Raw genomic sequence first — 16,020 nt, 5'->3', positions numbered from 1 at the left:
TTCCATTGCCTTCTGAGAACGGATTAATTTATTTTCTATTGATTTTGTCAGTTTCCAGGTCTCACAACCATACGTCATAGCTGGAATTATACATTCGTTATATACTTTTCGCTTCATACAAACTGGCAAGCTATTCATCATAATGTCTATGATTACCGAAAGCTTTCCATCCATATATATATATATATATATATATATATATATATATATATATATATATATATATATATATATATATATATATATACTGCATATAGATAGATAGGTAGATGTGTGTGTGTGTGTGTGTGTGTGTGTGTGTGTGTGTGTGTGCATCTTTATGCATTGACGAGGGAACCAAAGGCCAGGACCCAGGAAATTGTTCCCTCCAAGAAACACCAAAAACTAGATTACAGAGAGCCAAATTCAAAATTCATTCATTTCGAGATGCTGGACACACTGCATTTGAATGACTGGAGATCATAGGCAGTAAGATATACAGACAGAGGAAGATAGTTCCAGAGTTGACCTGTTGCATACATGAAGGACTGAGAGTAAGTTAACTCCTGCATTAGGGTGTAGGACAGAAAAGAGAAGAGAATTTGATGCTAGACAGGTGTTAAGTGCCCGCAGTAGAGGTGGAGGGATGCAAGCAGACAGTTCAGACGAGCAATGACCATTGACACAGTGATAGAAAAGAGACAAAGATGCAACAGTGAGGCGATGAGACAGAGGTTGAAAGGAGCCATTAAGAGAAGGAGAGTTAATGAGACAAAAAAAAACTTTCATTCCACATTATTGGGAAGAGCTGTATGTCGGGAGCCTTCCCACATGTGAAAGTTTTACTCTACTGTACACAGAAACGAAGAAAACCCGTATATAAAGTCAACAACTGTACAGGGGTAATGAAAGCACGGAGTCGGCTTAGCACATCTAATTTCTTGGGAGCAGATTTTACAAGAGAGGTAAAATTATGATCTATCCAAGATAAATCTCATGAGAATGAAACCCCAAGTATGTTTAAAGATGATGAAAGATTAAGCTGGATATTATTAAAAATTAGAGGTTACTCTTGTGAAAGATTTTGGTGCGATGATACATGTAAGAACTGAGTTTTTGATGCATTAAAAACAAGATTACTTTTACCCCAATCAGAAATATGACCCAAATCAGACATTAGGTGTGCCATAGCCTCATCTCTTGTTTGTTGAAGTAACTGCTTAGATGGACGCTGTGGTAGATGAATGGAAAAGTGAAGGGTGGAGTCATCAACGTATGAGTGGATAGGGTTAGATGTACGCTGAGGTCATTGATGAAGAAAATAAAGAGAGATGGTGATAGGGCAGTTCCCTGAGGAATACCACCATTGATAGTTCTAGGAGAAGAACGGTGGCCGTCTACAACAATAGCTATGGAACAGTCAGAAAGGACGCTAGAAATAAAAGCACAGATAGAAGGATAGAAACCGTAAGAGAGCAGTTTGAAATTAAAGATTTATGCCGTACTCGATCGAAAGCCTTTGAGATGTCAAGTGCAGTGGCAAAGCTTTCTCCAAAGTCCCGAAAGCACGATGACTAGGAGTCTGAAAGGTAGGTGGGAAGATCGCCAGTGGAGCGTCCCTGGCAGAACTCATCCTGACGATCGGAAAAAAGGTTGTGATAGGAAAGATGCTTTAAAACGTTTTTGTTCAAAAGTTTTGAAATACAGGATATTAAAGTAGTTGGGCGATAGATAGAGGGTTGGGAATGGTCACCCTTCTTTGGGACTGCCTGAATTAGAGCACTATTCCAGCAAGAAGGAAAGGTACAAGTTGATGGACAAAGGTAAAAGAGTTTACCTAGGCAAGGTGTAAGCACAGAAGCACAGTTCTTGAGGTCAACAGGAGGGATCCCATCAGGCCCATTTGCCTTCTTAATATTAATGCCAGTGATGGCAGAGACTACATCAGTTGAAGAAATTTTAATGTCTGTCATTAGGAAATCAGAGGGGGGAAGTGATGGAGGGACAGTGCTGGAATCGTCTAAGGTGGAATTGGAGAAGAAAGCCTGAATGAAGAGTTCTGCTCTATGAGTAGAAGAAATAGCTATAGAGCCATCAGGACGGAAAAGAAAAGAGAAGGATGACGAGGTAAAGTTGTTGGAAAGGTTTTTGGCAAGGTGCCAGAAGGATTGGGAAGAATTCGAGTTGTAGAGTTAGGATCATTAAGTATGGATGAAATTACTTTTTGCAGAGCGAAGAGCAGATTTAGCATGACTTCACGCAGAAACAAAAAGAGAGATGAGATTCAGGAGTGAGTTGGCTCCGGTACATTTTGTAGGCCTTCTCCTTGTTGTGGACAGCATTAGAACAAGTGTGATTAAACCAAGTTTTTTTTGGATTAGTCAAAGGATATGAGAATGGAATGTATGCTTCCATGCCCAACAGAATAACCTCTGTAATGCGCAAGGCACATTCAGGTGGCTCTTGGCCATAGAAACAATTATCATTCTATGGAAAATCAAAGAAATACTGTCTGAGGGTCTCCCAGTCAGCATCTCCAAGTGCCACAACCGACATATCTTCGGAGGATCCACAGGCCATCCTGGAGCATTGTGACAGGTTAAGGTGATAAGGTTGTGATCGGAGAAGCCCAACGGAGAGAAAAGATTAACAGGACAAGCAGAAGCAATAGTTGTAAGGAAGAGGCCAAGTGTGGTGGAACTCTCTCCATGGTGGTCAGGGATACGGATAGGGTGTTGTACAAGTTACTCTAGGTCATTAAGGATAGAAAAAATGTAGGCTTGTTCACCAGGTTAAACAGTGAAAGTAGATGAGAGCCAAAGGTGGTAGTGAACATTGAAATCTCCAAGAATGGAGATTTCATATAAAGGATATGGATAGAATGTGTTCCATCATAGAAGTGAGATAGTCAAAAAAAATTTAAAAGAATTAGAGGATACGTAAACAGAACATATATATTTAGTCAGAGAATGACAGGAAAGCAGAAGACAAAGAGTAGAGAAATCGGATGATTCAAGTTCAGGAACACTAGAGCAAGATATATCGTTGCATACATATGCACAACAGCGACCTTTGGCTTTGAAATGAGTATAGAGAAAGTAGGAGGATACAAAGAAGGGTTTGCTATCAGTCACCTCAGACAGCTGAGTCTGAGTTAGGAAGAGATGAGGTTTAGATGAGGGGAGATGGTGCTCAACAGAGAGAAAGTTAGAGGAAAGGCTGCGAATGTTGCAGAAATGAAGAAGAGGTGAGACAGACAGTGGTTCCGGGCATCTCGCTGGGACGTCACCAGGAGAGGGACAGATGGTGGAAGCATATGACACCCCCCCTCCGCAGGGACTCCGAGGCTTGATGCTGAGACACCATTTAACTAATTTTGAACAGGAAGCATAGTGGGTAACGGGCACGTAGTTTGGTGTTGACAGTAAGAGAAACTTGTATTGGAAAGCATGCTGTCCTACTCTCTCTGCTACTGAAACACTGAAAAAGTTCGGCAAAGGGCAATGGTCAGGAGTTACTCTTCTGGGCAGATGAAACGGGAGCTCCAGCTGTCTCTGTCATTAGCTTTCCATCTACCTTGGGAGTACTACCCTGCTAGACTTCTGCTAGTCATATGCTTATCTAGGCTGTTTGAAACTCTCAATGGATGTGACAGCAACTACATCGCTAGATAGTTTATTCCATTCGTCCACTACTGTATTGCTAAACCAGTTTCTACTTATCTTCTCACTAGAACGGAATTTACCTACTTTGAATCCATTAGTTTTAGGTCTATCCCGCATGCTCACTTTAAGTACCTTGCTGATATCTCCTATTATTCCTTTCATCCACTTAAACACCTCATTTAAGTCTTCCCTTACTCTTCCCCTTTCTATTGAGTCCAGATTTAGTTTTTTCAGCCTGCCTTCATATGAAAGGTTCCGAACATCATTTATAATTCTTTATCATTCTTCTATGTGCATTTTCTAACAAATTTATATCCATGCTACAGCAGTGACACCAAAATTGTGCGGTGTAGTCTAAATGAGAGCTTACTAACGCTAGATCTTTGTAGTTGTACTTCAGGTATCCTATTTCTCACACTTTGTAACATAAATCCTAGGACCCTATTCATTTTAGTTCTCGCATTAATACACTGTTGCTTTGGTTTAAGGTCTTTACTGCCCATGACTCCTAGAAATCTCGCATTCCAATTTATTAATTTCTTTATTATTGCCCACCTTTACCAAGGTGGAGTGATAATGTTTTTGCCAGCGTCTGTGTGTGTGTGTGTGTGTGTGTGTGTGTGTGTGTGTGTGTGTGTGTGTGTGTGTGTGTGTGTGTGTGTGTGTGTGTGTGTGTGTGTGTGTGTGTGCACGCGTATTACCATTATATCTCATGGACAGCTTAAGCTATCAACATGAAACCTTCAGTGTGTCAAGACATGGCCAAAATCTTCGACAGCTTCGAAAATGGACACTCAGGGTCAGGGCCATGGTCACCAAAATGGCTGCCAAAAGCCAGCTAGTTTTAATATCGATTATCTGTTACCATTATATCTCATGAACGGCTTGAGCTATCAACATCAAACCTTCAGATTATCAAGATATGGCCAAAATCTTGGACGAATTCGAAAATGGACACATGGGGTCAAGGTCAAGGTCAAGAAAAAGGCTGCCAAAGGTCAGCTAGTTTTAAAATTGATTGACTTTTGGGGAAACGGGGTGACTGAATTCCGTAGGGTTTTGCGAATTTTCTTCACATATGATTTGAAAGTACAGCAGTTTGTAACTTGGCCAACAACATAATTATTCTGGAGGGCGATTACCATTCAGCTGCTGAATGCTTTTCTTTCATTATCTAAGTTGTATCTAGTACCTGCAGTGGTCTTGCCCACTGTAGGTACTGTACATTTTTTTACGAATGATGAGGGGAAAGAGAGATTATCCAGATGCTTGAGGGTGCGAAAAAGGATGCATGTGGATTAACTGAAACTAAATGGTGAGGTGAGAGTGTGAGAGAATGGGAGTATGGATGGGGTATACGCGCGGGAGTCGGTGAGAATGAGAGGGCAAAAGAAGGAGCGTGTGTTGTTGTAACAGATGGAAGTAGAATATAAGAGAGTATGGATCAGTTGGCTCAAGGATTGTGTGGGTCAGAGTGAAAGTTGGACTGCAAATGTGGGCGATTGTGTGCGTGTATGCGCCAACGCAAGATCGTGCAAGCAGAGTGAGAGAAGAGTTCTGGGCAAATGTGGAAGGGTATTTGGAAAATTCTGAAAGGAATGAGAGAGTGTTTTTTATTGGAGACATGAATAGAAAAGTAGGGAATGTGAAGGTGGATGGAATAGTTGGTGAGCAGGGTGTGCCTGCAGAGATGGATGAGAATGGCAGGGCTTTAGTGGACAATTGTGCTGGGAGGGGGTTGGTGATAGCTAATACCTTCTTCAGGCACAAAACGATCCACAGGTATACGTGGCGAGTGATGAGAAGGGCGGATGGTGAACGGAATGAACGGAAGGCAATGACTGATTGTGTGTGTGTGGATGAAAGGATGAGAAGGTGTGTAATGGATGCAAGTGTATATAGAGATTGGGGAATGGACTTTCGGACCACCAATTGGTGGTGGTCAGAATCAAAGTCCGAACAAAATGGAGAAATAGAAGAAGGGAAGGACAGAAGGAAGTAGTTCTAACAAGGAGGGTAGAAAAGTTACAAGAGGATGGAAAATAGGCAGAATATAAGATGGAAGTGGAGGAGCAATTGGGTAAATATAGAGTGGAGCAGATGGGGGACGTGGAAGGTGTGTGTGTGTAAGATATTCACAGAAGAAATCTGTGCAGCATGTGAGGTGGAGTGTGGGGTGAAGAGAAGGCAAAAGAGGGTGCAGGGAACAGCATGGTGGACTGAAGAGGTGAGAGAGGCTGTGGCACAAAAGAAGAAAGCATATAATGAGTGAATGTGAAACAGGGGCGTCGAAGAAGTTGAGAGATGGAAGAGAGAGTCATATAGAGAGAGGAAGAGAGAAGTGAAAAGATTAGTAAGAGAGTTTGAGAAGATAGAGGATGAGGAATTTGGAAGGAATATGAGTATAAAGTGGAGAGAATGTAAGAAAATGTTCTGGAAAGAGGTAAAGAAAGTTAGACAGGGTGCCAAAGAAGTTAGCGGGGGAGTGAAATTTAAAAATGGTAGATTACGATTGAAGAAGGGAGAAAAGGTGAACAGATGGGGAGAATATTTTAATGAACTGTTGAACACAGAGAATGAAAGTAATGAAAGTGTAAGCGGCTGGGGAATGGCTGGGAGAAGGAGGGATTTGAGAAGAAAGGAAGAAATCTGTAGGATGGAAGATGTCAAAGCAATGAAGAAAGATATAATGGGGAAAGCCCCAGGAATTGATGGAGTGTGTGGTAAAATCCTGAGGCATGAGGGAGAGATAGTAATAGAATGGATGTGGAAGATGTGCAAATTGGCCTGGGAGGAAGGTAGCGTTCCGAAGGATTGGAAGTCAGGTATAATCATTCCCCTGTACAAAGGAAAAGGGGAAAAAAGAAGTATGTGGTAATTATAGGGGCATTTTCCTTCTTAGTGTAATAAAAAAAAGTATATGGTAGGATTGTCATAAAGACTTTGTAGTTACTTGTAGAGAAGTATATTTTAGACTTGTGGTCGAGCGGCTTTTATATCTTGTAGTAGCTTCCCCACCAAATGTCATGTAGCGACAGGAGAGGTAAAGAATAGTATGGGACTATTTTTATTTGTCTTGTAAATATTAACAAGTCCCTCACACGGAACGAATATAAGTCCCGGGTAGCTACCTCCCTGTCTCGCTATCTGTCTCTCTCTCAAATTGCCAAGCCCTTCTCCCGTCACCTGTCTCCTCTGAGGCCTGTCTCCCTCTCAACCTCTCTGTTCTAAGGCTAATCTCCGTCTCGACCTCTCTCTAGGGTCGCTTGTCTCCTTCTCTGTTGCCTCTTCTGTGGCTAATCTCCGTCTCGACCTCTCTCTAGGGTCGCTTGTCTCCTTCTCTGTTGCCTATTCTGTGGCTAATCTCCGTCTGAGCTCTCTTTCCTAAATTCTGGTGTAGCAGGGGTGTGTCACGTGTGTTCCTCGTGGATGGAAAGTTCCCGTAGCCTGTGTGTGAGCATATGTGTATGTGTGTATATGGCCACTAGACGCTGTCTCAAGCATTCCTCGCGTCAGAGTGTGTAAGCATGTTTAGCACTGCTCGATTCTCGCAGACACAACACCTCTCATCATCTGACTCCCTGCTTCTATCTGTCTCTCTATCTATCTATTTATCTATCTATCTATATAATATGTAGTCTTTACCACACTGCTCGGTCTCGCGAAAATGGCGTACCATCGACATTTAATAGTTATAATATATTAATACATACTACATACACATTATAATGAACTTATAAGCTAATTAAGTGAAATACATAATATTGTAAAAGTAACATAATTGTATGAATATTGTATACATGTAATATTCATAGTAAATAGTGATTATTCAGTAATAATACATTTAAACAAGTTGTATACATATTTGAATAAATGCATTGGTTGTTGTATAACACTTCGTAAGAAGTGCATGTACAACAGACGTACGCATATAATTGTGCAATGGTAATACTGCTAGGTTATACATTACATATTTGAGGTATCACCTTAGTAATGTCTAATATTTCACCTAACTTGTATGATGATACTGGTAATACAGAATTGTGCTATAATTGTATGACTTATATTGTGTTAATGCATAATTGTGTTGGCCTTATAATTGTAGTTACATTTTGTTAATGCAACTATTACATAAGTGTCTTGGCCTTATAATTGTAGTTAAAGTTACATAAAAGTTACATCTTGTTAATGCAACTGTTACATAATGGTACATATTGTTTGTAGTTACATAATTGTAGTTAAAGTTACATAAAAGTTACATCTTGTTAATGCAACTGTTACATAATGGTACATATTGTTTGTAGTTACATAACTGTAGTTAGTGTAACATAATGCAGTCGTTTGTCGTTACATAATTGTTACCTAAATATAATATGGAGTTACAGAATTGTAATAACTGCAGTCCTAACATATGCTGCGGTCGATGATAGTGATGATGTGTCGTGCCACTTGTATGTGGAGACAACAATTTGCTTTTTTGTTTGTAGTTTATGTGGTATTTTGGCATATGTAGTAACACTTACACTTATTTTCATTTGTTTGTTATGTGATCTTACTCTATTTCTCTTTTTTCTGTCTTACTTTTCTTTCTTTCTTTCTTTCTTTTTTTTTTGTATGTATTGATTTTCTATAGTTTGTTTTTCTTCGCTTGTGTACGCTTTTTCCATGTTCATGGTTGCATAATTACTGGCTAATTTCCTTGAGATACTTTGTTAAAGTTTAGTTTATATTACACAGATATTATTGAAAATGATATTATATAGTCCCATATTTTGTTATTTTATATAAAAAATATATACACTATATACAGTATTAACTATACACACTGACTTGTTGTTCACCTGTACCTATCGTGAGTAATATGTGTGTCAGCACTGTGTGGAAATCATTGTCTTCACGATTGTGTTGAAGATGTTCACTCTTGCTAACGGCATTTGTGTTGGCCATTTTTTTTTTCTTCTCTAGTTTACCTTGTAACTTAATTTGTCTGTTTCCACAAGGTAGCTTTAATTAATAAATGTTTAATACAATTCTTTTAATCGCTCACTGAGTAACTGTGATGGTATATTTTTTTTATTACTTCGTAGATGTAATAATGTATAGTTGTATGTATGAAACACGTATTTTATGTAGGTATAAATGGTAACACTCGCTGGTAGTAAATAAATGTTATAATAAATGAATGAATATATACAGTGTAGAATATTTATTGTTGGTGCAAGTATTTAATGATTGAATTATGAAGATAATTGAAGTAAGTATGTGTATTTAAGTTGTAACTATACAGCACGTTTTATATGTTTGTGCAGAAGCTTATTGTCTATCACTGTGTATTGTATAAATGAAGTAACTATGTAACTCACTAATTTTTACCGTGGTGGGAATGGTGTGAGTGGTGGTGCAGGTGGTGTGTTGACTGACGTGGCGTCTGTTCAGCAAGCACGCATGATGACCTCAACTTCCCACACTGGTAGCTGTGGTGAGTGAATGAGTAGCGATGAGTAACTTCAGTGAAGATGAGTGAGTAAGATGAGTTATGAGTCGTGTCTCACTCTTCGTTTGTTTGTTCCGTTTTTCTATGTCGATGTTTTCTCGGTCCTTTTCTCTAGTGATTTACTCGTTGTGGGATGAAGACTGCCGCTACTTGTAGGTGCGTGTAGAAGATTATACAGACGACGTAGGGTTGTTAATTGTAGTTGATTGTAGATGGCTGTAGTTCGCTGATTCGTCGTAGACTTGTAGACTATTTGCACTGTAGGCTGTATTTTGTAGGATTCAATGTAGAACTGAAGCTAATCTTGTAGTCTCGGTTGCTTTTGTAGAAATTTGCTTTTAATTCGGAGACGATGTCCGCAGATTTGCTGGTTTGTCGTTAAGGTACTTGCAAGGAGTCGAGTGATCTCTTGACCTCTGCATCAGCGTAATGATCTGGGAGACGGAGGGGGCTGGACGGACAGAATACTGTCAGGAGCTGATGTTGTTGGTTGTTTTCAATCTTGATATTTTGTAGGAATTTAATGTTGATTCGTAGACGAGGTTCGTATACGTTCGCTGCTACCAAATGTCATAAATGACATTTGGGTCATCCCTCTTCTTGACCTCCTGCCTGTCTCCTCTGAGGCCTGTCTACTGCTCTCTTGCCTGTTCGGTGGCTAATCTCCGTCTGAGCTCTCATTCCTAAATTCTGGTGTAGCAGGGGTGTGTCACGTGTGTTCCTCGTGGATGGAAAGTTCCCGTAGCCTGTGTATGAGCATATGTGTATGTGTGTATATGGCCACTAGACGCTGTCTCAAGCATTCTTCGCGTCAGAGTGTGTAAGCATGTTTAGCACTGCTCGATTCTCGCAGACACAACACCTCTCATCATCTGACTCCCTGCTTCTATCTGTCTCTCTATCTATCTATATAATATGTAGTCTTTACCACAGGATACGTATTGACAGAATCAGGGAAATAACAGAGAAATTAGTTGGAGAAGAACAGGGAGGTTTTAGCAAGGGAAGAGGTTGTGTAGATCAGATATTCATTCTTAGATCTTTAGTGGAAAAGTTTCTAAAGAAGGGCAAGATGTTGTATGCAGCCTTCATGGATTTGGAGAAAGCATATGACAGGGTGGACAGACAAGGACTGTGGAAATTATTAGGAATACATGGAGTAGATGGGAAGTTGTTGAAGGCCGTGAAGAGTATGTATGAGGGTGCTAAGGCTGAAGTGCATGTGGATAGTGAACTAAGTGAATTTTCTATCTGAAGGTTGGATTGAAACAAGGATGTGTTATGTCTCCATGGTTGTTCAGTCTGTATATGGATGGGGTTATAAAAGAGATACAAGGTAGGGCAGTGGATGATGGAGTGGCCTAGAGGGCAGTGTTTGGAAATTCCCTGTACTGTTGTTTGCAGATGATACTGTGTTGTTAAGTGAAGCTGAAGGGGAGCTGCAAGGCTTGGTAGATGAGTTTTGGTAGAGTGTGTAAGAAACGGAATCTAAAGGTGATGGTAAGGAAGAGTAAAGTGATGGTCTTCGAGAGAAGTAGAAGTCAGTGAATGTACAGTGAGATTGGGTGGAGAGGAAATGGAGAATGTGGGTGCGTTTGAGTACTTGGGTAGTGTGATGAGTAAGGATGGAATTTTACAGGGTGAAGTGCTTGAAAGGGTGCATCGGGGAAGAAAGGTTGCTGGTTCCTTGAAAGCAGTAATAAAAAACAGGGAAGTGAGCATGGAAGTGAAAAAGCTACTACATAAAAGTATTGTGATACCAACTCTAACGTATGGAAGTGAAACTTGGACTTTGTTGGAGGGACAGAAGTCAAGAGTGAGAGCAGTGGAAATGAGTTATGTGAGAGGAGCATGTGGAGTCACATGGAGAGACAGACTGACAAATGAGGGAGTGAATGAGTGTTGTGGTGTGGATGTGGATATGATAGGAAGCTTTAGGAGAAACACACTGAGGTGGTTTGGACATGTGGAGAGGATGGAGAGTGAGAGACTGACGAGGAGTGTGCATGTGAGTGAGGTGGAGGGGGGGGAGAGGGAGGGGGAGGCCGAGAATGAGATGGAGGGATGGAGTGGAGAGGTATATGAGAGAGGGGTGTGTGAGCTTGGAGCAGGGCAATGAAATGGCGGGGGACAGGGCGGGATTAAGGTGTCTGGCAATAGATAGATAGATAGATTAAAAATGGGTACTACGATCGCTGTCTTCCACGCCTCTGGAGCTTCTCCTGAAGGTAAAGAATTATTAAATAGCGTCAGAAATGGCTGACATAATTCTTCCTTGGTGTTCTTTATTTATTAATTTTTTTTTTTTTTTGGGGGGGAGAATATATATCGTCCGAACCTGGGGATTTCTAAGGCTTTCGCTTATTAAATTCTTTCAATACTTCCTCCCTACTAATGGTCATTCTACTAAGAATATTATTCGTATTGTCAACGTAAATATTTGTTGTTTGAGGGATCTAGGTCTAGAGTGTCCTTGATAATCTCTGTTACGAAATAATTATTTACGGGAGAGCAAATTTCTTTATCCTTAATGGTGATGTTACCAGATTCTAAGAGGTCCTATCTTATTTTCTGTTCGGTGCAACTAATAAAAACTCTCGGGGTTTTCTTTCGATTCTCTAGCAACCTTAATTTCATAACATGGCTTTGCATTCCTCATCTTCTTCTTTGCATCTTTGTTCAAAATCGAGTACCGGTTACGTAGGTGTTCCTCTTCTCTTTTTATTATTATATATATTCTTTTTGTTTGGCCAATTTTAATCAGCTGTTTATCCATCTCGGCTCTGAATTATTCGTTCTAAACGTTTTTGAAAAGATTTATCTGTCCTGGTGTCTGTGTATTATTATCTACGAACTCATCATATATCTCACGGACGAAACGGCTACTTTCTACCTGGCCTGAATTAATCTTGACCTGAGCTACGATTCCACCTATGTTCGGTCCCTCACCTATGACCTGAGCTTCCCCAGAGACCTCAGTGACCTAACTTACACTCACCCTTATAATCCTGTCCCTCACCAGAGCTCTGTGTGGTTCCAGTATATGGATCTGCACCCCCACCGCAACCGAAATGTTAGAACCACATCCATACCACAACCACAAAATATTAGCTGTCCTAGACCCGCACCTGCGGCACCCACAAAGCATTGTCTACACCCGAACCGCACCCACAAGTTATAGAAACACATCCGCACAGTACCCGCAAAACATAGAACCACAATCGCACCACACTCGCGGAATACGAATAGAATCCCACAACTGGCACTGCAGTCACATATCCACATACTAGACTGCTGGACATTAAGTGATCAAGATCATACATATACAGTATACATTACACTAATATACATGATTCTAAATTAGAGTATAATAAAAAGTAGAAACTTAGACAAGAAAAGGATTGCAATTATATATTGCAATGTGGTTATGAAACATTTTTAAAGGTTTAATTAATCTATTTTAACACGGTCGTGGAAGTTGGTGATCCATCCTCTTGTAGCTTCTGTTGCTTGCATTCCTGCTTCTCTCTCCACCCGCACTGCAACCGCAATGATTTTCCAGCAACACCCAGCAGTCGCATTGGGGTGCAGGATAATGCAACACTGTGGGGTGCAGCTGTTCTTGCACAGAGCTCTGTCCCTCACCTATGGTCTGAGCTTCTTCAGTGACCTAACTCTCCCTCAAGTAGTCTCCTTCTGGGTCACGGTTAGGTAATAAACTCTTAATCCTACAAAGTCTCCTAGTCGAAATTATGGACAGGCGACCAGTTTTCAGTAGAAAGGACTTTCCAATTAAATTTTAACTTAGTTTCTTCATCATCGCTTTTTCCAAGTCGTCCGCCAACTTCCATATCGCTAATGTTGTTTTCTCTATTAGATAAAAACAAATCTAGTATATTGTTACCTCTTGGGGGTTGCCTAGTATACTGATAGAGGAAATACCCTGCACTACTGTACATCTAGAATTTCTTCTGATTCTGCATCCCTTGTCAGATTCTGCCAATATATCCTTGGCATGTTAGTCTCCTGTGATAATTACTGAGCTGGACTGTACTGCTTCCTTAACCTCCTCCCAAAGGTATTTGCCATCCCCTCCACTTAATTTGGAGGTCTGTATTTAACGACCAAAGAATAGTTTTTCCTTCTTATAACTAATTTCAGCATGAACGCTTTCAGTATCACTATTGGCTTTATTATTTGATTTATATTAACAATTTAATATATCTTTTACGTAAATAGCTACTCTGCTCCCCTTTCTTTCCAAACGGTTAGAGTGAAAAATATTATACCTCTGAATCTGACATTATGACAATAATTCGCGAGTCTCTATATTCATTTACGTTTCACTAATGATGGCAGTACCTCTTTTCTCCTTCATTTCGTCTATTTTCCTACGTAAACTCCTACTGTTGGTATAATACACTTTGTAAATAATTACTAGCACTTAAGTTATTACGTTGGGAAGTAATTCTTTCGCTATTCTTGCTTCGAAATGGAAATCTATTTTCTGTGCTAATAAATCTGCTTTCTATGTCATCATAGCCTGTTTATATTTGGGGTCCTATCATGGATGTAGCCTATCTACACTAATGGCTATAATTTTCGTCTTGTTTTTGCACATTTCGTTGTATCTATTTAAAACTGATGTTAAAGATCCCCGGATGGACTTCCTAGAGCATACTAAACATCTAACACTTACCTCCGAGAAAACTCCCCTAACTTCCTATCTACTGGCCAAGCTAAAGTAGAAACCCTCAGCCTATTAAGAAATATCCCATCCCATCCCATCCCCGCTGCACTTGGCGTTGCGACAGTAAAATCATACCGTCAGCCACCAAGTAATATAACGGGTGCAACCCTTGTCATGAGCATCTCCACACAAAATGCCTCCATTATTCGTCACTTCAATTCTTCGGCTTCTGCACCGCTCTGACTCACAGATTCACATACTATAACCATCCATATTCCTCCTAACTTCATCCTATCCACAAATTCACTCATATATTTTACATAGCCATAAATTCAATTTCACTTACCATAATCATCACATTACTCATGGCCTCCTCCTACCCACAAACTCTCTCAAATATTGTACAGATCCACATTACCACCCTATTTACATCCTTTTCCTTTATGTAACCATACCACATCAACACACTCTCTTCTGCCCTTCGTTCAATATATTATATATACAGACCCCATATCTCTATGTAAGTACGGATAACAGCTTACCCCGAGGCAGTGTTCGAGCGGTGTCTTTATCACTGATTAGTGTGTCAGTTCCGTTCTTGGCGTCCACCCGCACCTGGAACTGTGTACACGACGGTAGGTTAACGATGGTGTAATACTCTGTCGTGCTGCTGACGTCCACATTATCCTCTACTGCGTCATTGTCCGTCCACGTGAGATGGTAGGAATCGGCGTCCGTAACAGGATCCCACAGGACGAATATAGCGGTGGAACTTGGTTGAAGTAACAGATTCAAAACTGAATAAAAATAAAAGAGAAATTGTATATTATTTTATAAATATTTTTGTTCGGATAATATTACCCCTGACACACTTATGGAAATTGGGTAAGTTTCCTGTGACGGAATAAATAGCATTTTTACCGCAAATTCCACAACATTATTAGCTACACTTTCTCAAACAGGCTTCTAAATGCCCCTTACCATCACATTCAAACAATTCTGCACACAGTTCATACAGCGTTGACTGCGTTGCTACCAAGTCGACACTAAAGCATTCTGAAGTTACAACAAAGTTAATGGATTTCAGAGTCCTCCTGGTACTTGCAGGCAAACGCAAAACTCCACCAGGCCATATAAACTACTCTTTTTACTTGCACCGCAAGAAAAAAAAAAAAGAAAAAAATGAGGGAAAGAGCAATGAGAACAAAAAACGCATGTTTTTTTTCACGTCCTTCAGATAAAATCATTTTAACCTTCAACCGTCATAACTGTCCGCCGTACAATGACCTTCACGGGGTTTTCTACCTCCGCCTTCCTCACCATTCACCACAGTCCCAGTCTGTCCTACTCATCCCTGTCCATTCACTCAGCCTTTTGCATTTCCTTCCCCTGTACCCCAACTAAAAGTATGAAATTGTAAAAATTAATATCTGGGAAACCGTTGCCAGTACAGGCCTGTCTTCACTTGGGTACACTGACTTGACCATAATCGACTTCTATTGTCATAATTTAATTCTGTAAATCTAACATGTCCAGGAAGTGCCTGAAAGGTTCAAAAGTATAAGTCACACCCAACCGCCCTAAACTGATTTTAAAAGAACCTCAGCTGACATAAATGAACCTAACGCGACCAACTTGGACCTGTATAGATAGCAATAAACTTGAATGAATCCGACTGAGTCTAACTAAGCCTGAAATAGCCAGAAGTAACGAGATAGGATCTGAGGAAACCCAGCTGGTTCTACTTGGGTCAAATGAGCAGGAATTCTTGAACTAGTATATTTTTCACCTAAATTTGGCTATGTGCCTTATTGCTTTTTTTTATCCTTATCTCTCACTCACAGATTAGTTACTTAATTATCTCCTACCCTTCACCAAACAGCCTCGAAAGGGTTGATGGTTCTGTTGCTGTTTGCTCTCTGTTTTACTCATTTGTTTTGTACTATCACCAGCATTAGTTTTTTCACACCCCTGGCCAGAGCGGAGTCTAAGTCCCGGTTGGAGAAGTGCCATGCATTCGAACATTAGCGGGTCCATAGCAGTCGGATAATGCTTCATGGGATTTGGTGGGGCTCTCTTCCCTCAATATTACCCTCATCTCTCACCGCCATAAACAACATGGAATTAGTTATTGTTTGTAAAATGACTCCCACATCCGTTTCTTTCAGTGCAGCATTACTGTTTATATGTAA

The 16,020-nt window shown here is 40.3% G+C and overlaps 1 protein-coding gene across 1 annotated transcript in view; it reads right to left on the bottom strand.

The window, feature by feature from the left end:
- The window catches only part of LOC145411958 (tenascin-like), a 90,435-nt gene that overhangs the window by 65,013 nt on the left and 9,402 nt on the right, over nt 1-16,020 (bottom strand). The window contains exon 2 of the mRNA XM_080281928.1: nt 14,371-14,600. Coding sequence (XP_080138054.1) covers nt 14,371-14,600 — 230 coding nt within the window. The remainder of the gene's footprint in view (nt 1-14,370; nt 14,601-16,020) is intronic.

This window comes from Coenobita brevimanus, chromosome 91 (genome assembly GCF_032717465.1).
Source record: "Coenobita brevimanus isolate Jiangsu-jjx chromosome 91, ASM3271746v2, whole genome shotgun sequence".
NCBI classification, from domain to species: domain Eukaryota; kingdom Metazoa; phylum Arthropoda; class Malacostraca; order Decapoda; family Coenobitidae; genus Coenobita; species Coenobita brevimanus.
Note: the sequence above shows the minus strand (reverse complement) of the source record. Positions and strands in the feature narration are given on the sequence as shown.